Source organism: Brachyhypopomus gauderio, chromosome 17, assembly GCF_052324685.1.
Source record: "Brachyhypopomus gauderio isolate BG-103 chromosome 17, BGAUD_0.2, whole genome shotgun sequence".
Classification (NCBI taxonomy): Eukaryota; Metazoa; Chordata; class Actinopteri; order Gymnotiformes; family Hypopomidae; genus Brachyhypopomus; species Brachyhypopomus gauderio.
In genome coordinates, this window is record NC_135227.1 from 1,487,527 (window position 1) to 1,511,713 (window position 24,187).

Below are 24,187 nucleotides of genomic sequence, written 5' to 3' on the forward strand. Positions count from 1 at the left end.
TCAATTTTAATCAATTTCACTTACATTAAAAACATCGAAATGAACATTTATTTCTTAAAGGAGCCAATTACTCATCAATCATTACTTAACGTGTGGTGTTGTAGACACTCCACCAACTTCTGTAAGGCCACAGTTTGCCTCTCACTTGACTTTTGACTATCAAATTATCACATTACTAGGCAAATGAGAAAATTTGCCCTTCTGCTCTCTCCCAGAGACTAGATGGAGCCTTTCCTTTTGACACACACGCACAAACCTATATCTGCCCACATGTCAGTCTCATTCAGCCCTTGGTTATCTAGTAGAGTGGTGTGGGTATTGGCACGTGGTGGGGGCCCTGGGGTCTATAATATAAATTTTATTTATATAGTGCTTTTTACAACAGTTGTTGTCACAAAGCAGCTTTACAAGTGTCCGAGTCCAAGCCCCCAATGAGCAAGCCAAGGGCGACAGTGGGTTGATCCTCCCTCATATCTGGTTAGGCAGGAGGTGGCCGGCCCAGGATGGATCTCTGGAAAGGCTCGTCTCTCCTCATCTCGGTGTGCCTCGAGTAGGCGGGCAGCCATGTGGAGAAGATAGAACAGGGAAAATTAGCTCTGTATAAGGACCTATACAGGACAGATGAGATTATAAACATTTCTGGAGTGTGGCAGCAACTCCGGCATCAAGTTAAATTATTACAGCCTACCTGAAAAGGGCAGAACCAGAAGGTAACAGACTTGGGAGCATTCTGAGACATTAGCATCCATCCAATGCAACAAACTTGAGTGACCACATGCAGTGACAGGATGACAGCACCGGTGCCCCAGTATACCATTAAATCCTTCGCCTATGAACCCCTGGATCTGTACCTTTATCTAAGGGGGATATTAATTATCAAACACTAAACTAAACAAGTACGTTTGACACAGTCTCAATCTTTAAGTCTAGGTTGAAGAGTTCCGGACACATTCTGGAAGGTTATTCCATAGTTGGGGGGCCTTAGAAGAAAAGGCTCTTCCCCCTGCTGTTACCTTATTAATTGTTGGAACTAATAAGAGGAACCAGCACCCTGTGATGATAACTTCCTGGAGGTACTAAGGAGCAAGCCCGTGCAGTGCTTTATAAGTCAATAAAAGACTTGGATCAGTCTGTTTTCAGAGCCCTCCACAGCACTGAATCTATGCGCTATGAGCGTCCAGCAAACTAACAGTTTCCACATATCCATGGCCCGTCCTTTCTACATTTTCGACAGGTGTACTTAGCGCACACAGCACACCGCTCTGAGCTGTGATTTCTGTTGCAGTGTATCTGCACCTGACACTGCGTCTTCTTTCCAGGAGCAGGTGGAGGTTGTTGCTTTTTCGCCATTGTCTTTTCCTATAAGAACCGATGCCGAAGTTCCTCAGCAAGACCATGTAAAAAGTCTCTTCTTCTCTCCGTGGACCCTGTGCATGCCTTGTATAAAATGTGTGTGTTCATTGCTGCCAAGTCTAGCATGTTGTAGAACACTGCAACTGGCCACCTGCGTGTTCCTGCGCGGACCGTATACCCACGCACCTTCTGGTCCATGACATCCACACCGCACTGCAAAGAAATGTAAAAATGTTATATATACACACTAACTTTCAAAAGTTTGGGGTCACTTAGAAATGTTCTTATTTTTGAAAGAAAAGCAGTTTTTTTTCAATTTAGCTAATTAAATGCATCAAAAATACACTCTATACATTATTAATGTGGTAAATGACTATTCTAGCTGTAAACATGTGGTTTTTAATGCAATATCTACATAGATGTATTATTTCAAACAACCATCACTCCAGTGTTCTAATGGTACATTGTGTTTGCTAACTCTGTTAGGAGGCTATTGGATATTTAGAAAACCCTTGAAAACCCTTGTGCAAGTAGGTTAGCACAGCTGAAAACAGTTTTGCTGATTAGAGAAGCTATAAAACTGACCTTCCTTTGAGCTAGTTGAGAATCTGGAGCATTACAATTGTTGGTTCGATTAAACTCACAAAATGGCCAGAAAAAAAAAACAACTTTTAATTGAAACTCGACAATCTGAAACTCGACAATCTCAAAAATCAAAGTTTGAGGTGTTTGGATCACACAGACGAACATTTGTGAGACGCAGAACAACTGAAAAGATGCTGGAAGAGTGCCTGACACCATCTGTCAAACATGGTGGAGGTAATGTGATGGTCTGGGGTTGCTTTGGTGCTGGTAAAGTGGGAGATTTGAACAAGGTAAAAGGGATTTTGAATAAGGAAGGCCATCACTCCATTTTGCAACACCATGCCATACCCTGTGGACAGCGCTTGATTGGAGCCAATTTCATCCTGCAACAGGACAATGACCCAAAGCACACCTCCAAATTATGCACAGACTATTTAGAGAAGAAGCAGGCAGCTGGTGTTTTATCTGTAATGGAGTGGCCAGCGCAGTCACCAGATCTCAACCCCATTGAGTTGTTGTGGGAGCATCTTGACCGTATGGTACAAAAAAAGTGCCCATCAACCCAATCAAACTTGTGGGAGCGGCTTCTGGAAGCATGGGGTGAAATTTCTCCAGATTACCTCAGCAAATTAACAGCTAGAATGCCAAAGGTCTGCAATGCAGTAATTGCTGCTAAGGGAGCATTCTTTGACGAAAGCAAAGTTTAAAGTAGAAAATTATTTCAAATTTTAAAAAACATTATTATTTCTACCTTGTCAATGTCTGGACTATATTTCTATTCATTTTGCAACTCATTTGATAAATAAAAGTATGAGATTTCAGGGAAAACACAATTGTCTAGATGACCCCAAACTTTTGAACGGTAGTGTGTTATATGTCAGAAAAAATGTTTTCATAATGTATGACAAATTCAATAATGTGACATTTATCAACATACCTTCATGATGTTGTAGTCTGTGATCGTGTTTGGTTTCCTTTTGCGCCCTTCGGAGATCGTCACTTGTTTGTGCATTGTGCTGAGAATGCAGACTACCTTGTTTTTTTCGCAGCGTACGCTGTCAGTATGGCACTTCCTGATGTGTAAACATGTGTGGAGAATTCTTCAATTACTTAAACGCGCACAGAGAACGTTTTGTCCGACTTTGCTTTTATTTTTTATTAATTTTATTATTTTATTAAAATTATGGAAGGGTCAATACACAATCATTGCAAGATTCATAATGTCAAACATTATAGTATTAAAACACAGCATACACATTATACCATTTCATTTTATAGGCTACATGAACTCTTGTTACTTGTTATTTCCCCATATAATTTCTACACAATTTATCACACACAATGTCCGACTTTGCCGTCACCTACAACAATTTTAAAATGCACGTTGTAGTCTCTGAATCCTAAAACATTTAAAATGAATGGACATATTGAATAAATGGAGACGCTTTATGACGAAATATTGCAATAATAACCAACGTTATGACCTACTAGTTTAGAACCTCATCCAAAGAATTTTAGTATAATAAAATGATAAAATAGAACTCCTTTTGTAAGCAAAACATATCAGGAGGTTTTGAGGCTCTATTATAGTTTTTGTTTGAAAATTGAAGGCAGAAATGGCTGGGGCGGGATTAAGAGGTAAACGTTATGGCTCGTTTAAGAGCCACCCATATACTCATTTAAAGAGCTGTTTGATGCGTTTACTGGTAACCACAAGCGCCAATTATTTAAACGTGAGTGATCCTACACATATAACATACGTATACACTATATATATATATATATATATATATATATATATATATATATATATATATATATATATATATATATATATATATATATATATATATATATATACATTTGAGTTGACTTGACTAGATATTAGATTATTAGACTCATTTTCTTCACTATAGTGAATGTAAAATTTAGTTCATTGAAAACGAGTGTTATATTGTGAGACGAAAAGTGAATGGAACAAAATAACATTCAAAAAGGTCTTTACGTGGATTTAAATACATAGGCTACTGTTATCTAAGGGGTGACTAACAACATCGCTAACACCTAACAACTAACCCGCTAACACCAAAGATGTGTGCAGTTTTCTAATACAATACAAGTTAAAGATCTACACCAATCAAGGTTCTGATTCCTATATTTAAATTGAAAGTCCCCATATACTAATTTATTTAGGTTCTTTTAATGTTTTTATTTATTTATTCTGTAAAAACGATATTTAACTGTCTTCCAATTTCTACAGCTCCGAAGCTTACATTATTCCTCATTTTATACATTCACTCAATCTTTGTTACTTCTGTTATTTCCCCAGATAAACCGTACACACAATTTATCACCCAAAATGTCCGACTTTGCCGTGCACTACTACAATTTGCCACAATTTAAAATGCACGTTGTAGTCTCTGAATCCTAAAACACGTTTTATAAAATAAATGGAGACGCTTTATGACAAAATAATGCAATGAAACTGCATTATTGAAACTCTAATGGTAAATAATTTTATGACGTTATGACATTATTTAACATTCTATGTCTGTTCTAATTATTTCAAGTCTTGCCATCTTATTTACTTTATTACATTACTTTGTCTATTTTAATAAATTGTCATTTTATTATTTTATTTTATTATGTATGTTTCCTTTTTTTAGGTTCTTTTAATGGTTTTATTTATTTATTCTGTAAAGCACTTTGAGTATAAATGAAAGGTGCTATTCAAATAAAGATTATTATTACGTTTGTAATGATAATCAAAGTAATGACCTAGCTAGTTTGAACCTCATCCAAAGTATTTTAGTATAATAAAATGATAAGATATTCCTTGTGCAAGCAGAACTAAAGAGGAGGTTGAAGGTAGAAATGGCTGGGGCGGGAGTTAAATGTGTCCATCTGTGCAGTTAGAACACACACACACTAGTGATTATTAGGGGGCTGTGGATCACACGTGCCCAGAGCGGTGGGCAGCCCTAGCCCAGTGCCCGGGGAGCAGTTGGGGTTAGGTGCCTTGCTCAAGGGCACCTCAGTCATGGCCTCAGGTCTGGGAATCGAACCCACGACCCTCCAGTCACAAGACCAGTTCCCTACCACCAGGCCATGACTATGTTTTCTTTTACAGTATCTCAGCTTGAGTATATGTGCGTGTGTGTTCAAATACACCTGTATGTTGACGTGTGAGAAATAGTGTGAGAGTATATTTAATATACTACAGGTGGAGAGTTGTAACACCATGAATTCCACCGATCATGGATCAGATATGAGTCATATGATCATTCCAGTATTTACCCAATTCCTCCCTGATCCCATATGGTGAATATCAAGGATGGAAACAGGCACATGGAGATTCCATTTAGAAAAAACTGATTTCGAGGTAAGAAAGTAAATTTCTGAATCAAGACTTTATTTTTTTGTTTAGTACTTATACTATTGCAGAAAAAAACGATGTGACTTCTATTACATTAAACTTGTTTCTCAGGTAAATTTTGATGCATTTTTGCCCTGTTAATTTCAAATCACCTTGCTAATACAAGGAGTTAGCTAAACAATGGCAGACAGGGGTGGGGTGTGTTGTAACACAGCTTTTTAAAGTGTTATAACCATCACCTTACTAAGAAAACATTCTTGATTTTAATAATTTTACAGAATGCCTAGGCAGTGAAAAAGAAAGACTGACAGTGGTGAGCCTGCAAATGTTAAAAAAAAAAAAAAACATCTTATGAGGTCACAAAGAAGGGAAAGTCAGTCAGATCAGTTGTGAAGGCACATAGTATCTGTGATATAACACACACACACACACACACACACAGACATTGCTTATTATTTGACCTCCATGTTCTTTACACAGGTACAATGTATTAGAGTGTTCATCAGGGCCGGCGCCAGAACATATACAGTGAGGGGGCGTCAGAAAATTTCGGGGGGGGGGCGAACGTAAGTTGTTGAGCGGGGGGGGGGCGTTGTAACGATTGTCGAGCGGCCGAGGGGGCACCATGTAGCGATTGTTGTAAAATAAATGGGTCTTATTTTTTACATTGAGGGGGCGGGACACCTCGTCCCCCCGTGGCGCCGGCCCTGGTGTTCATTAAGTATAATGAACCTATATTGTTAAATAAGTTTGTTCTATTACACTAATTTACACACACACTTGAATAAAACCAAGTGGATATGAGTTATGGTCAGTCACACAGAGAGAGAGAGAGAGAGAGAGAGAGAGAGAGAGAGAGAGAGAGAGAGAGAGAGAGAGAGAGAGAGAGAGAGAGAGAGAGAGAGAGAGAGAGAGAGAGAGAGAGAGAGAGAGAGAGAGAGAGAGAGAGAGAGAGAGAGACATTGTTCTGGATTGTTCTTTCTTTATTTTATTTCAAAAACCTCTTTTTAAAGCATATTGCATGGTGTGGCCTCTGTTGTTGCTTGTTTTGTCTAATTGTTACAATTTACCCCAGCATGTGTTGTAACCTACCCTGGTAGTGGGGTAGATTGTAACAAAGGAACACAATGTATTCAACTCACGAGGCCAGTGCTATTTGAATTGAGTTGCCATTTGGTGCCATTTGTAGTAAACACATGTGTGTACTTTGTATAAAAGTTTGAGAACTCTAGCTTAACCCTCCTATTATGTGCATCCTTGTAAAACAGCCGTACTGTTTAGGGTCACTTTAACCCTGGTGCATGTTTAATTGTTCAAAAGATGTCTGAAACCAAAAAAATCCTAACAAACAGTGTGAATATTTAATTGCTACATTACTAATTATTCTATCAATATTTAGTGCAATGGTGTTCCTTACTTGTAACAGGTAATGGTTCAATTAGGATCGTTTTTCATAAAAATGTGAAAATGTCCATGTTCAAACTATGATACCAAACACATACAACACTCTCATACACTTATACACACACACACATACACACACACACACACAAAAACACACAGACAAAAACACACACACACAAACACACACACACAAACACACACACATACACATACACACACACACACACATTGACATTGCTTATTATTATTCTTTACACAGGTACATTGTATTAGAGTGTTCATTAAGCATACATATTGTTAAATAAGTTTGTTCTAGTACACTAATTTACACAAACACTCCTGAATAAAACAAGTAAATGGCCGAATAGTGCAACTTAACCAACCCAAAGGCTCTTTTAAGAGCCACCCACACTTTTCACTGAAAGGTATTTAAATCTTATGGTCCATGTACAATGAATATTTCCATCTTCTCCTTCCTGGGTACTTTAAAGGTGGGTACATGCTGAACACACCCCCATTAGCCTTGTGTTAATATGCTTAGGCTATGTGACATATATAATATATATTTGACTATAGGCTCTGCTCTAGCCTACAAGCACATCAAATCATCTTGCACACTATTATGTTGTAATGTCCATTGCCCACATTGACATGATTTCCATTTGTTACATTTCATTAGTTGTAAATTCTTTGTACAGCCCTCCATAACTTATAGAATCACAGCATATAAAATCCTTTACTCCTTATTTTTTAAATAGAACTTCAAAATGTTCTTTAGATTTTTTTTTTTTACATAGAATGAAGAATAATAAGGCAATAATTTTAGCAGTTTTCAAACACAACATCAATTCAAAGTACAGAACACAATACAGAAGGTGAGGGGTAAACAAATGAGAAGGCCTCCCAGTATTATTCTAATGGATTTACTGTTATTGTAAGAGTTCAGCTGTCTGCTATCTTGTGGATAACTTTTCATAATTTGTTTTCTGTCATATCTTGGTTTCTCAGATTTCATGTACACATTTGCTGACATGGACACAAACAAAACATACTAACAGTGATAATATTACAAAATAATTTTCATTCTTCAATTTTCATTTCATTCTTAATCTTTCTACAGTGGTTCTGTAAAACCAACTATTGCTCCTGACATCTCTGATTCAATGGGTCATTTATGAATGGTTAGGAATGTTATTAATTGTGTTCTTCGTTTTTTGTCGTCTTCCTTCTTTATCAAAACCCAATTCACAAAACCTCTATAAACACAATATTTATTGTCCACAAAAACAAATGCTGTTCACTGTAAAAACAAAACTCTTGTTTTGCAAAAAATAATAATGTATTGTGCATTATATAGATCGTATTGAACCAAGGCTTCCCTGTACAGTTGCTTCATGCAAATTTTGTTGCGTATCAGGATTCGATCACTGGTGTCTATGGTGAATCTACTGTATGTTGGAAATGACACCAAGGACACATCATTTTAAATTGAAGGGCTCATCTGTTATCCTGCTTACCAGATTTGTTGCCTACACACTTTCTCAAAAACAATTCTCCCTATAGCAATTGATCCTTTACTAAATAAATAAAAAACTCTTCCCTGAACATTTGCTATGTATCCAAGTCATTCAAATGAGCAGTAATCCTACCACTTATCAAAACGACTGAACTTGACAGGCCATTTATTGGCGTCAATTACTTAAACGCGCACAGAGAACGTTTTGTCCGACTTTGCTTTTTGAATGTACTTTTATTAAAATCATGGAAGGGTCAATACACAATCATTGCAAGATTCATAATGTCAAACATACTATTAAAACACAGCATACAAATTAAACCATTTCATTTTATAGGCTACATGAACTCTTGTTACTTGTTATTTCCCCATATAATTTCTACACAATTTATCACACACAATGTCTGACTTTGCCGTGACCTACAACAATTTTAAAATGCACGTTGTAGTCTGAATCCTAAAACATTTAAATGAATGGACATATTGAATAAATGAAGACGCTTTATGACGAAATAATGCAATAATAACCAACGTTATGACCTAACTAGTTTAGAACCTCATCCAAAGAATTTTAGTATAATAAAATGATAAAATAGAAATTCCTTTTGTAAGCAAAACTAATCAGGAGGTTTTGAGGCTCTATTATAGTTTTTGTTTGAAAATTGAAGGCAGAAATGGCTGGGGCGGGATTAAGAGGTAAACGTTATGGCTCGTTTAAGAGCCACCCATATACTCATTTAAAGAGCTGTTTGATGCGTTTACTGGTAACCACAAGCGCCAATTATTTAAACGTGAGTGATCCTACACATATAACATACGTATACACTATATATATATATAATAAATTTATATATTTATATATTATATATATATAAATTTGAGTTGACTTGACTAGATATTAGATTATTAGACTAATTTTCTTCACTATAGTGAATGTAAAATTTAGTTCATTGAAAACGAGTGTTATATTGTGAGACGAAAAGTGAATGGAACAAAATAACATTCAAAAAGGTCTTTACGTGGATTTAAATACATAGGCTACTGTTATCTAAGGGGTGACTAACAACATCGGATGATGTTGTTTTTGAGTATTTTCAAGCTGATTTGAATCGGGTCAAAACTAACCCGCTAACACCAAAGATGTGTGCAGTTTTCTAATACAATACAAGTTAAAGATCTACACCAATCAAGGTTCTGATTCCTATATTTAAATTGAAAGTCCCCATATACTAATTTATTTAGGTTCTTTTAATGTTTTTATTTATTTATTCTGTAAAAACGATATTTAACTGTCTTCCAATTTCTACAGCTCCGAAGCTTACATTATTCCTCATTTTATACATTCACTCAATCTTTGTTACTTCTGTTATTTCCCCAGATAAACCGTACACACAATTTATCACCCGAAATGTCCGACTTTGCCGTGCACTACTACAATTTGCCACAATTTAAAATGCACGTTGTAGTCTCTGAATCCTAAAACTGTCACGTTGAGGACCCCGGCCCCTCCCTTTTGGGCGTGTGTTTACGTAGTCTACGTGCATCTTCTGCGTCTGTGGATATTCCATGGTGATGGCTATGTCATGTGATAATCCGTCTCACCTGTGAATCGTCTCGTAATCACGTGGAGTTAATGTGGTTTGTCTATTTAATGTGCGCTCGCGCAGTGTCCTGTGCTCGTCGTTGTCTAGAGTCTACACTTTTCTGTGTAAGTGTCAGATGTTCCTCGTGCGCTATTGCGCAATCTATGTGTGATTCATTAAAAGTGACGTCTCTGCAAGGATTCTGTGTCTCGTCCTTCGCTCCACCCCGATCGTCACAAAAACACGTTTTATAAAATAAATGGAGACGCTTTATGACAAAATAATGCAATGAAACTGCATTATTGAAACTCTAATGGTAAATAATTTTATGACGTTATGACATTATTTAACATTCTATGTCTGTTCTAATTATTTCAAGTCTTGCCATCTTATTTACTTTATTACATTACTTTGTCTATTTTAATAAATTGTCATTTTATTATTTTATTTTATTATGTATGTTTCCTTTTTTTAGGTTCTTTTAATGATTTTATTTATTTATTCTGTAAAGCACTTTGAGTATAAATGAAAGGTGCTATTCAAATAAAGATTATTATTACGTTTGTAATGATAATCAAAGTAATGACCTAGCTAGTTTGAACCTCATCCAAAGTATTTTAGTATAATAAAATGATAAGATATTCCTTGTGCAAGCAGAACTAAACAGGTTTTGAAGCTCTATCATAATTTTCGTTTCAAAGTTGAAGGCAGAAATGGCTGGGGCGGGAGTTAAATGTGTTTAAATGTGTGCTGTATTTTTGTCAATTGTGATTTTTACACCGCAATCGAAATTTGTCATCCGCTTTTAACCCATCTGTGCAGTTAGAACACACACACACACACTAGTGATTATTAGGGGGCTGTGGATCACACGTGCCCAGAGCGGTGGGCAGCCCTAGCCCAGTGCCCGGGGAGCAGTTGGGGTTAGGTGCCTTGCTCAAGGGCACCTCAGTCATGGCCTCAGGTCTGGGAATCGAACCCACGACCCTCCAGTCACAAGACCAGTTCCCTACCACCAGGCCATGACTACGTTTTCTTTTTCACTATCTCAGCTTGAGTATATGTGCGTGTGTGTTCAAATACACCTGTATGTTGACGTGTGAGAAATAGTGTGAGAGTATATTTAATATACTACAGGTGGAGAGTTGTAACACCATGAATTCCACCGATCATGGATCAGATATGAGTCATATGATCATTCCAGTATTTACCCAATTCCTCCCTGATCCCATATGGTGAATATCAAGGATGGAAACAGGCACATGGAGATTCCATTTAGAAAAAACTGATTTCGAGGTAAGAAAGTAAATTTCTGAATCAAGACTTTATTTTTTTGTTTAGTACTTATACTATTGCAGAAAAAAACGATGTGACTTCTATTACATTAAACTTGTTTCTCAGGTAAATTTTGATGCATTTTTGCCCTGTTAATTTCAAATCACCTTGCTGTTACCGCCCGGTCTAGGTCAGACGGTAACAGAGTGTAAGTAATGAAACGGCTCGTTGAACGACGGTAAAGGAGGAACGGACAACGACTTAACCAATTCAAAATGATGTGTATTTGACATGTAAAGACAAAGATGAAACAAGCATGGGCTTAGCACCGCTGACTTCAGGTAGGCCACGCTGAAAAAGGGGAAACAAACGACAAAACGACAAAACAAGCAGCGGCCTACCCCACCTGGTGCTAAGCACTTTTTGAAATTATAACAACAACATACAAGGAAACACTACATAATTGACACACAGTTCGTCACACACACGAACAAGGGCAGTATGACCACTCTTAACATCCGTAGCTGATGTATAACAATCTCTAAACATCCGTAGCTGATGTATAACAATCTCTAAACATCCGTTAGCTGATGTATAACAATCTCTAAACATCCGTTAGCTGATGTATAACAATCTCTAAACATCCGTTAGCCGATGTATAGAAAGGGAGAACAAGACGAGGAGAGGCTGCCACTCTCTCCTCCCGTCTGCACTTCCAGGAAGCCTTTTGTAGCGGTTGTCAGGCACCGCCCAGAACCATGTGACTTCGTTATCCCGGGTGCACCTGAAAGAAATCACAACACCACACATTCCACAACTCACCACGCTCCCGTAGACATTATATCAGGACCTAACACTTGCTAATACAAGGAGTTAGCTAAACAATGGCAGACAGGGGTGGGGTGTGTTGTAACACAGCTTTTTAAAGTGTTATAACCATCACCTTACTAAGAAAACATTCTTGATTTTAATAATTTTACAGAATGCCTAGGCAGTGAAAAAGAAAGACTGACAGTGGTGAGCCTGCAAATGTTTAAAAAAAAAAAAAACATCTTATGAGGTCACAAAGAAGGGAAAGTCAGTCAGATCAGTTGTGAAGGCACATAGTATCTGTGATATAACACACACACACACACACACAGACATTGCTTATTATTTGACCTCCATGTTCTTTACACAGGTACAATGTATTAGAGTGTTCATCAGGGCCGGCGCCAGAACATATACAGTGAGGGGGCGTCAGAAAATTTCGGGGGGGGGGGCGAACGTAAGTTGTTGAGCGGGGGGGGGGGGGGGGGAGGGGCGTGTAACGATTGTCGAGCGGCCGAGGGGGCACCATGTAGCGATTGTTGTAAAATAAATGGGTCTTATTTTTTACATTGAGGGGGCGGGACACCTCGTCCCCCCGTGGCGCCGGCCCTGGTGTTCATTAAGTATAATGAACCTATATTGTTAAATAAGTTTGTTCTATTACACTAATTTACACACACACTTGAATAAAACCAAGTGGATATGAGTTATGGTCAGTCACACAGAGAGAGAGAGAGAGAGAGAGAGAGAGAGAGAGAGAGAGAGAGAGAGAGAGAGAGAGAGAGAGACATTGTTCTGGATTGTTCTTTCTTTATTTTATTTCAAAAACCTCTTTTTAAAGCATATTGCATGGTGTGGCCTCTGTTGTTGCTTGTTTTGTCTAATTGTTACAATTTACCCCAGCATGTGTTGTAACCTACCCTGGTAGTGGGGTAGATTGTAACAAAGGAACACAATGTATTCAACTCACGAGGCCAGTGCTATTTGAATTGAGTTGCCATTTGGTGCCATTTGTAGTAAACACATGTGTGTACTTTGTATAAAAGTTTGAGAACTCTAGCTTAACCCTCCTATTATGTGCATCCTTGTAAAACAGCCGTACTGTTTAGGGTCACTTTAACCCTGGTGCATGTTTAATTGTTCAAAAGATGTCTGAAACCAAAAAAATCCTAACAAACAGTGTGAATATTTAATTACTACATTACTAATTATTCTATCAATATTTAGTGCAATGGTGTTCCTTACTTGTAACAGGTAATGGTTCAATTAGGATCGTTTTTCATAAAAATGTGAAAATGTCCATGTTCAAACTATGATACCAAACACATACAACACTCTCATACACTTATACACACACACACATACACACACACACACACAAAAACACACAGACAAAAACACACACACACAAACACACACACACAAACACACACACACAAACACACACACATACACACACACACATTGACATTGCTTATTATTATTCTTTACACAGGTACATTGTATTAGAGTGTTCATTAAGCATACATATTGTTAAATAAGTTTGTTCTAGTACACTAATTTACACAAACACTCCTGAATAAAACAAGTAAATGGCCGAATAGTGCAACTTAACCAACCCAAAGGCTCTTTTAAGAGCCACCCACACTTTTCACTGAAAGGTATTTAAATCTTATGGTCCATGTACAATGAATATTTCCATCTTCTCCTTCCTGGGTACTTTAAAGGTGGGTACATGCTGAACACACCCCCATTAGCCTTGTGTTAATATGCTTAGGCTATGTGACATATATAATATATATTTGACTATAGGCTCTGCTCTAGCCTACAAGCACATCAAATCATCTTGCACACTATTATGTTGTAATGTCCATTGCCCACATTGACATGATTTCCATTTGTTACATTTCATTAGTTGTAAATTCTTTGTACAGCCCTCCATAACTTATAGAATCACAGCATATAAAATCCTTTACTCCTTATTTTTTAAATAGAACTTCAAAATGTTCTTTAGATTTTTTTTTTACATAGAATGAAGAATAATAAGGCAATAATTTTAGCAGTTTTCAAACACAACATCAATTCAAAGTACAGAACACAATACAGAAGGTGAGGGGTAAACAAATGAGAAGGCCTCCCAGTATTATTCTAATGGATTTACTGTTATTGTAAGAGTTCAGCTGTCTGCTATCTTGTGGATAACTTTTCATAATTTGTTTTCTGTCATATCTTGGTTTCTCAGATTTCATGTACACATTTGCTGACATGGACACAAACAAAACATACTAACAGTGATAATATTACAAAATAATTTTCATTCTTCAATTTTCATTTCATTCTTAATCTTTCTACAGTGGTTCTGTAAAACCAACTATTGCTCCTGACATCTCTGATTCAATGGGTCATTTATGAATGGTTAGGAATGTTATTAATTGTGTTCTTCGTTTTTTGTCGTCTTCCTTCTTTATCAAAACCCAATTCACAAAACCTCTATAAACACAATATTTATTGTCCACAAAAACAAATGCTGTTCACTGTAAAAACAAAACTCTTGTTTTGCAAAAAATAATAATGTATTGTGCATTATATAGATCGTATTGAACCAAGGCTTCCCTGTACAGTTGCTTCATGCAAATTTTGTTGCGTATCAGGATTCGATCACTGGTGTCTATGGTGAATCTACTGTATGTTGGAAATGACACGAAGGACACATCATTTTAAATTGAAGGGCTCATCTGTTATCCTGCTTACCAGATTTGTTGCCTACACACTTTCTCAAAAACAATTCTCCCTATAGCAATTGATCCTTTACTAAATAAATAAAAAACTCTTCCCTGAACATTTGCTATGTATCCAAGTCATTCAAATGAGCAGTAATCCTACCACTTATCAAAACGACTGAACTTGACAGGCCATTTATTTCAAAGATCTGAGAAAGTTTTTAGCTTAACAACTAAGCTCATGAATACCTGATTCAGAACCAGTTAAAGGAAATCTTTCAGTCAGGGTTTAGGCCTCAACATAGCAATGCTGATCAAAATAATTCATTCATACTAGATGTGAAAACAGCAATTTCCTGGTTTAAATCTTATTTAGCTTCAGAGAATCATTCCTCTGCTGAGTGAACTTGCTCGTTTTGCAGTGAAACAATTAGGTGGCTCTTAAAAGAGCCTTTGTGTTTTTGGGCCTTTTACTCCGAGCGCTCAGTTTAAGCACGCTCTCCGCGAATGCGGCGGGCCAGCTGGATGTCTTTGGGCATGATGGTGACTCTCTTGGCGTGGATGGCGCACAAGTTAGTGTCCTCGAACAGACCAACCAGGTATGCCTCACTAGCCTCCTGCAAGGCCATGACAGCGGAGCTCTGGAAGCGGAGATCGGTCTTGAAGTCCTGAGCGATTTCTCTCACCAGGCGCTGGAAAGGCAGCTTACGGATCAGCAGCTCAGTAGATTTCTGATAACGACGAATCTCCCTCAGAGCGACAGTACCGGGCCTGTAACGATGAGGCTTCTTCACGCCGCCAGTGGCCGGCGCGCTCTTGCGAGCAGCCTTAGTGGCGAGCTGCTTCCTCGGGGCTTTGCCACCGGTGGATTTACGGGCGGTCTGCTTGGTTCGTGCCATAGTGACAGAAGTCGACTGTTCACCAACAAGGAGGAACGAGAATAGGAACCTAGTATGGGGACGTCGTTTTTAAGCCCTAACGACGACCAGCGCTCATTGGGCGTCTTCAACACGAAGACCATCCATTGGACAATCAAGTGTGCGTCACTCTTCGACAATTGGCCCGTAGAGCGCACACATTAAAAAAACGCCTACTTTTCAGGCGGGTTCACGGCAAGACTTTGTTTGGATTTTTCTGCCCATAATGTACCATAATCAGTCTCCTTAATTCGCATACAATCTGCTTAAAAACAGACTGCAGGTATAACACTGTTATTTTATGTCTCTGGTACCATATAATCCTACATTTCTCACCTGCCAACACTGCTGGCTTTCATTAGTTGCCAGCAGCTTATGCTTACTGTCCTATATTCTGTTCATAGGAGCAACATCATGTCTGTCTTAATGCACACGTATAAATTCATGTGTGCATATGCAACATTACTGAGTGATTGTGCGCATTTAAATGAAGTGTGCGAATGCTTAGACGTGAAACAGCAGCATCCAATAATGACAAGAGCGCAGACTAAAATCTGCATGAATGAAAAGTTGCACTTCATAAGTCGATGTGGGTGGCTCTTAAAAGAGCCGTTGGATTCTGAAAACAGAAGGGAAATTTACTTGGATTTAACGGTCTTCTCGGTCTTTTTGGGCAGCAAAACAGCCTGAATGTTGGGCAGCACGCCACCCTGAGCGATGGTCACTCCTCCCAACAGCTTGTTCAACTCCTCGTCGTTACGCACGGCGAGCTGCAGGTGACGAGGAATGATACGAGTCTTCTTGTTGTCGCGGGCGGCGTTGCCTGCCAACTCGAGAATCTCAGCAGTTAGATACTCCAACACGGCAGCCAAGTAGACGGGAGCACCGGCACCGACGCGCTCGGCGTAGTTACCCTTGCGCAAAAGCCTGTGTACACGGCCCACAGGAAACTGCAGTCCGGCGCGAGACGAACGAGTCTTGGCCTTGGCCCTAGCCTTACCACCGGTCTTGCCTCTACCACTCATAATGTCAACCACAGCGTCGTGTAAGCAAAGATGAAATAATCACGCCTGCTCTAAGAGCGCTGGAGATATAGCTAAATCAGCTGCTCTCCTATTGGCTTAAAGAAGACATGACGAATAACCAACCCGAAGCGGTCGACATCCAAAGCCAGGCTCCATCTCTTTCCCCTGCAACACTCCATGTGGCACGTCTTTTCTTGTTGTCCTTCGTATATGCATTTCAATATTGAATAAAGTTTTAGAAATCTTCTGAGCTATTCAGGGTAAACGCATATGTATGACAAGGACAGGAGAGATTGGCAAATTAAAAAATAGCATACAATAGAATATTACTGTGTACATGTCCATATGTTGAATGAGATGCAAAATGTTTTACGCGCGTTTACTCTACAAAACTCCCTCTCGTAATAACGTTTTTCTATATGTATGCACTTCAATTTAATGTAGAAATGTACTCAAGTTATTCAAGCTACGTACATGTATGACAAGGAGAGGAGAGATGGGCAGACTAATGTATTCATAGCATACAATAAAATCTTATTATATACAATATTTCTGTGAATAATGAAATGCAACATGTTTACTATGGATACAGTAAGAAAAACTGATTTTCGTTGGACCCTAATAGATATTTAGAGTTTAAAGAAAAGCGCTCTTTAGAAAAAAAGGTGGGTGGCTCTTAAAAGAGCCTTTTGGGGAGACCAAGACATGAAAACATGCACGTTTACTTCTTCTTGGGGGCTGCTTTTTTTCGCCTTTGCTGCTTTTGGCTTGGCGGTCTTGGGCTTCGCAACCTTTGCCTTCTTGGGGCTCTTGGCTGCTTTCTTCGGAGCGGCCGGCTTCTTCGCTTTCTTGGGACTCTTGGTAGCTTTGGCGGCAGCGGGCTTCTTCGCCTTCTTGGGCGACTTCTTTGCCGCGACCTTCTTGGGCTTTTTAGCCGCGGCAGGCTTCTTAACGGGGGACTTTTTCGCCTTAGGCGCGGCTTTCTTGGCGGGCTTCTTCTTAGTTTCCGCTTGCTTGTTGATCTTAAACGAGCCAGACGCTCCGGTGCCTTTGGTCTGCACCAAAGTCCCTTTCGTCACTAGGCTCTTGATGGCGAGCTTGACGCGAGAGTTGTTCTTCTCCACGTCGTAACCGCCAGCAGCCAAAGCTTTCTTCAGCGCGGCGAGAGACACGCCGCTCCGTTCTTTGGAAGCAGAAACAGCTTTAACGATAAGCTCACCGACGCTGGGTCCCGCTTTCTTGGGTCTAGCGGCAGCTTTCTTCTTGGGCGCTTTAGCCGGCGCGGCAGCGGTTGAGGCTGGAGCCACTTCTGCCATCCTTGAATTTTCTAAGAGAAACAAACACTGAACGAACTGATCTGTGAATGTGAACCTCCCTCCTCGCGACGGACTGTGGTCTTAAAATACACATGAGGACGGTGTAGACTCAACTCGCCCGACACTGCGTGCCTGTGCTTCCGTGAGTAGATGGCACTTGTGTTTTCTCACGACAAATCTCGACCTAAATATGCATCCAAACACTATTTGCAGTGCATCAAAAAACGCGAATGGCAAGAGAAGGCTCTCTCGTTTATTTGCGTGCCAGGGAAGCCCATGCAGTTCCGGGTCGTTTTGCACAACTGCCACAAAAACGCAACCTGCGACTGTCGCAAGACATGCTGTGTTTTGTGTGATGTGTGGGGTGAAATTGACAGAAATGAAGGGGTAGGTCTAACAGCTCATAGTGTGTGCTATGAAGGAGAGTCTGAGTAAAGGCATGGAGGTGTTTTGAACGTGGCAATGGTGTGTTTATTAGTAAAAAAATCCCTTGTGTAGGTGTGACTAAAACACAAGCATGGGGTGCAGGAGGCCGTGGCCATATGTACAAATACTATGAGATAAATAGTGGTGGTCTCAAGAATCAGGAAAAATTAAATTTATGAACAGGTATGTTTAAAAAAATAAGAGTAAGAACTAATGGAAAAGTAAATGTTTATCTGTCAAAGGTGTAAACTTGTGGAACAGTTGTGACAAGGACATAAAAATCTGCAGTTCACTTGTCAAATTTGAAAAACATGATTAAAAATAAGGTAATAGATACTTATAATAAAGATAAATAATTTTATATATGTATAACTTGATATTGATTTTTAATAGTAATGTATGATTGTTCTGTAGATGAGCAAAGTTTATTATTAATAACATAATTGGAAAAATATATATTTGATTAAAAAGGGTAGTCAATATAAGTTAATGCTTCAAACTATACATTTTTCGGTTATCATTATTTTCACCATTATAACCATTATTATTTATTAAATATTATTATTTTACTTTCGTTTTCTTTCTTTTTTATGTAAATGTATGTATACATATGTGTTTATATATATGTTTATATGTATATGTACATGTTTCTCTAAAATCCGAAATAAACTGTAAACTCTAGTCAGTTTATTCTCTTTCCAGCCTACCAGTTCTTTAAAATCCCAGTAGCATTTCCAGTGCCATACGTCTATGTATGTCAGACAAGTAGGCGTGTTTCTACTCCAAGGACTCTCTGAACTGTTTTCTCCCCACTGGTTTTTTTATGATGGTGCAAAATCCTTAAATTTATCAGAAGCCTAAATGACAGACAGAAAATTGTTTTCTTCAATTTGTCTGTATGTTTCCTTTTGTATTTTGTAGTGTTCTTACAATTGCTGTTGTGTTTGAAAAGTGCTATTCATATTTATAGTATGTATTATTATAAATACATATATTTCCTAAAATTTACTAGATGTAAATTACAAATAATTCCATATGCATTTCAAAGGCTTCAGTCAAAACACCATTAACATTAACCTGTACCTTTGATTTGGCATAACATTTTTATCATTAACCTTATACTGCAGATTCGCACGCCTGGTGGCCATTTTTAACATTTTTGACATAGTTCACATTAAAACTAGATATCTCAAGTTGTACATATAGGAAAATTATCATTCATGGCTCAAACTGAAGTAGGCAGTTGGGGGAACATATTAATACACTTCAATATCATATTCACATAATTTGGTTTATTTTAGAGCCTCTATTGCAGATGCTAATATGCCAGGAATGTCACAAATGCTGACTTGAACTTGAACATGACTGGAATGTATATTCACATAGTTATTCAAATGTGGTATCAGAAATTACAATAAATTTCGCTAGGGTCTTTTCTAACAACACAGAAAAAATGGAGCAAATCCATGCAAGCATTGAAAAGTTATTCAGCTTTATCCAAGGTATGTCAAGTGCACCACACCCATGTCTAAATATGCCACACCCGACACACACCATTAGCCAACTAAGCTAACATGCCAACAAATTCCTTACACGAAACCGAGGAGCTACGACAAACAACAATGCTGCACATATTACAGCAAGACCAGAAAATTCCAATGACGAAATTTCATGTCCAAATATGAACGTTATGATATCATATTTATGTCCAATATAGTCCGACAGCATAAGCTAGGTTACCGTAGCCAACTCCGGTAGCATCCGACACGATACAGAGTGCTGCAGCACTCAAACGCTCTAAAACTGTTTATAATCTAACGCTTAGTTAATGTTTAGTATTAGAATATATATTTTGTACAATATCGCTTATGAAAAATTATCCATTGTTACTCACAGTACGTAGAATCGCGTCGTAGCCGGTGTACCGTCTCACTTCCGGGTTCGCGAAAATTCCTCATATATTCCACACAAAGTAATCCGTTTATGTTCAAAAGTATCCACAATCCGCATAAAAACGAACAAAATAATCCATGGCTGCTTCAGTTTCGCCGAACAGTGTGTTCTGGGGAGCTTAGCTTAGGTTAGCAAAGGGTTAGCTTATGTTGCTATGCTAGCGGCCGAAATAGGAAATGAAGCGCCAGTTTCCGAGGGCTCAATTTAAAAATATACTTGACCAATCATGTCATATGAGGGCTGGTTAGCTTCGGAAGGATGTACACTATTGGTTAGAACAGCTTTCAATCACTTCTGAGGCGCCAGCTTGTCTCTGTGGGCTTATTGGTTCACCCTCCCCCCCTCCCCTTCGCACCTCGCCGTGGGAGAGGTTGTAAAACCTGTCATTCAAAGTCACTACCCCACTTTAGACCAATAAAAACCACTCAAATCAAAGCAGAACCGCTGCAGCTTTGTAATGAGGGGTCAAATCAGCGTTAAGAATGCTTCTGTGACGCTTAGGGGGCAGATTTGTCGGAGTGTCTCATTCAGGAAGCGGATTTTGGAAAATTTTGCAGTGAGGTGAGCAAGCTTTTTAAGGTACTTAACCACAACGGATCTACGCTGTTAAGGTCTTAAATTAAAGCCTTATTAGTAAACGATTTTTAGGTGACAAAACATTAAGACATTTCACAACATAAATATGTTTTGTAAACGGATATGTCGGGAGACCCCCTCGCGGGGTGCACTTTTGTGGTCAACTTCAAAGCCGGATATCTCGCGATCGGCTGCACGTAGACGGCTGAAACTCGGTAGGCATGTAGATGGGATAGGAAATTTTGATTTAAGCGCTTTTGTTCGGAGATTCATTAATGTTTAATATGTTTTATATCGCCGTAAAGGAGCTGGGCCCGCCGGCGGGCCCACTAGGGGGCGCTTCTGCATAATAGGGTCCCAGTGCTTCTGGTACTCTAAATTACTCCATAACCTTTCATATATGTTCCTTTTGCACAAGACCAAAACCTTTCGTCTGGTCCAAGCCCACAATAAAGTAGTTTTTCTCTTCTCCTTCACACAACAGATGCTTTAATGTACACAAGTTATCCCTCATATGATGACCCCTAATTGCACACGTCTGTTCCTTGCCAATTATATTGGGTAATATTATTGCAAACCTGTTTACAATTCTGTATTACCACTCCCAGAATGTGGACATATGTGGGCAAAGAATATTAATTATTATAATTATATATAATAGGGGAAGACTGGGTTTGGTTGTAACACTTTTTGCTTCTGAACCTTTATCTCACTGAATTCTTGAGCTAGACTTCTCAAACTTTTATACAAAGTACACACATTTGTTTACTACAAATGGCACCAATTCAAAACTCAATTCAAATATCACAATAGACAAAAGAAGCAACAACAGAGGCCACACCATGCAATATGCTTCAAAAAGAGGTTTTTGAAATAAAATAATGAAAGAACAATCTAGAACAATGTCTCTCTCTCTGTGACTGACCATAACTCATATCCACTTTCTGTTTTGTTTGAGTGTGTGTAAATTAGTGTACTAGAACAAACTTATTCAAAAATATGTATATACCTGTGTAAAGAACATGAATGTCAAATAATAAACAATGTCAATGTGTGTGTGTGTTATATGGCAGATACCATGTGCCTTCGCAACTGATCTGACTGACTTGCCCTTCTTTGTGACCTCATCAGATGCTTTAAGAAAAAACATTTGTCTTTCATGTCAGTCTTTCTTTTACACTGCCTAGGCATTCTGTAAAATTATTAAATTCAATAATGTTTTCTTAGTTAGTAAGGTGTAAGGTGTATGTAAGGTGATGGTTGTAACACTTTTAAAAGCTGTTACAACCCACCCCACCCCTGTCAGCCATTGTTTAGCTAGCTGTTTTAGCAAGGTGATTTGAACTTAACAGGGCAAAATGCATCACAATTTACCTACTACAATTAATGTAATAGTTCAATGTAATATAATTCTTATACTATTGCAGATAAACCACAAGTACTAAACTAAAAACTCTTTACTCTTTCACCTCATTTTTTTCTCTATGGAATCTGCATGTGTCTGTTTCCATCCTTGATATTCACCATGTGTGATCAGGGAGTAATTGGGTAAATACCGGAATGATCATATGACTCATATCTGATCCATGATCGGTGGAATTGATGGTGTTACAACTCTCCCCATGTTACAACAATACCCGGTCTCTCCATACAGTATATTATATTCTCCTTTCTCACACGTCAACATGCAGGTGTCTTGACCCTCCATCATCCAGGACACATGGGAGACAAGCATCCAGACTTTTCTCTGTCCTGGCTCCAAGGTGGTGGAATGAACTTCCCTTGTGTGTCCGAACATCGGAGTCACTTGCTGTCTTCAGACGCTGACTGAAGACCCACCTCTTTCAAGTGCACTTTGCATAATTATGCTTCGTCTATTGTGCTTTCATGTCTCTTTCCTCAGGTGTTTGTTACAGGTATTGTTTACTGTCTTTTTCCTCAGGTGATGTGTATGTTCTAGTGCTGTCAATTCCAGGTGCCGCGATTAAAAGTCCTGACCAGGATTTTGCTCAAGCTTGCTAGATTTTCTAATTAGCAATCCAGGTAAAATTAGTGGAATCAATACAATCCAGGAAGCCAGAGCAAAATCCTGGTGAGGACTTTTAATCGCGGCACCTGGAATTGACAGCACTAGTATGTTCAGGTATAATTGTTAGGTATCATTTGACTTTCGTCTAGTGGTTTTTCCAGCTTAGAGTACCTTGTGTTCAGGACTATCTATTCTACCTTGGAGATTCCAAGCAACTACGTAGCACTTTTGTAAGTCGCTCTGGATAAGAGCGTCTGCTAAATGCCATAAATGTAAATGTAACACGCGCACACACACACACACACACAAGCTGAGATGCTGAAAAAGAACATACAGCAGTGGATACAAAATTGTACAGATCATATACATTATAGAAAACAACATGAAATACATTCTAGGCTGCCCAACAAAGCACAGCACAGAAATGGCTTTAATCTAATTATTGTGCAAACACATTCCTAAGGGAAAAACTCTTTGGGTGAAAGTGTGGGTGGCTCTTAAAAGAGCCTTTGGGTTGGTTAAGTCGCACTATTCGGCCATTTACTTGGAGCTGGTGTACTTGGTGACGGCCTTTGTGCCCTCAGACACGGCGTGTTTGGCCAGTTCACCGGGAAGCAGCAGGCGCACGGCGGTCTGGATCTCCCTGGAGGTGATGGTAGAGCGCTTGTTGTAGTGGGCGAGACGAGAAGCTTCACCAGCGATGCGCTCGAAAATGTCATTGACGAAAGAATTCATGATTCCCATCGCCTTGGAAGAGATACCGGTGTCGGGGTGGACCTGCTTCAGAACTTTGTACACGTAGATAGCGTAGCTCTCCTTCCTGGTCTTTCTGCGCTTCTTGCCTCCTTTACTGGCCGTCTTGGTCACGGCTTTCTTAGATCCCTTCTTCGGGGCGGACTTTGCTGGCTCAGGCATGATGCTCGGAGATGAGTGAAACGCCGTTGAATGAACAAAAACTCTCCAGCACCTCCTACATTAAGAGTTTGGTATTCTAATTAGGTCACGCCCTCCCTCCGCGGTCATGACTAAGCATCATTGGTCAAAAACAAGCCCTCCTCTGACCGGACCTCCTATCGTGGCTCCGCCACCCCACTGTGCCGTAGCGTTTACCTCTTAATCCCTTTAGGTTTTCTTTAGGTTTTTAAAAAACCTAAAGAAAAAAAGGAAACAAACATAAAATAATATAAAAATGACTATTAAAATAGACAGAGTAATGTAATAAAGTAAATAAGACGACTTAAAATAATTAGAACAGACATAGAATGTTAAATAATGTCATAACGTAATAAAATTATTTACCATTAGAGCTTCAATAATGCAGTT

At 38.9% G+C, this 24,187-nt stretch overlaps 3 protein-coding genes and 1 pseudogene across 3 annotated transcripts; all 4 read right to left on the reverse strand.

Moving 5' to 3' along the window:
• Positions 1-15,110: 15,110 nt before the first annotated feature.
• LOC143480746 (histone H3) lies at positions 15,111-15,536 on the reverse strand. The gene has a single exon (XM_076978572.1). The coding sequence runs from the start codon at positions 15,519-15,521 to the stop codon at positions 15,111-15,113; it is 411 nt and encodes a 136-aa protein (XP_076834687.1). The 5' UTR covers positions 15,522-15,536.
• A 584-nt stretch (positions 15,537-16,120) lies between these two features.
• LOC143480609 (histone H2A-like) lies at positions 16,121-16,564 on the reverse strand. The gene has a single exon (XM_076978379.1). It carries the CDS (start codon positions 16,562-16,564, stop codon positions 16,178-16,180), a length of 387 nt encoding a protein of 128 aa, XP_076834494.1. The 3' UTR covers positions 16,121-16,177.
• A 653-nt stretch (positions 16,565-17,217) lies between these two features.
• Positions 17,218-18,136, reverse strand: LOC143481123 (histone H1 pseudogene; annotated as a pseudogene).
• Positions 18,137-23,387: 5,251 nt separating this feature from the next.
• LOC143480885 (histone H2B 1/2) lies at positions 23,388-23,809 on the reverse strand. The gene has a single exon (XM_076978748.1). It carries the CDS (start codon positions 23,777-23,779, stop codon positions 23,405-23,407), a length of 375 nt encoding a protein of 124 aa, XP_076834863.1. The 5' UTR covers positions 23,780-23,809; the 3' UTR covers positions 23,388-23,404.
• Positions 23,810-24,187: the final 378 nt, after the last annotated feature.

Excerpts from the sequence above, each read along its gene's own strand:
- LOC143480746 (XM_076978572.1), bottom strand. The coding sequence starts at position 15,521 with ATGGCACGAACCAAGCAGACCGCCCGTAAATCCACCGGTGGCAAAGCC.
- LOC143480609 (XM_076978379.1), bottom strand. The coding sequence starts at position 16,564 with ATGAGTGGTAGAGGCAAGACCGGTGGTAAGGCTAGGGCCAAGGCCAAG.
- LOC143480885 (XM_076978748.1), bottom strand. The coding sequence starts at position 23,779 with ATGCCTGAGCCAGCAAAGTCCGCCCCGAAGAAGGGATCTAAGAAAGCC.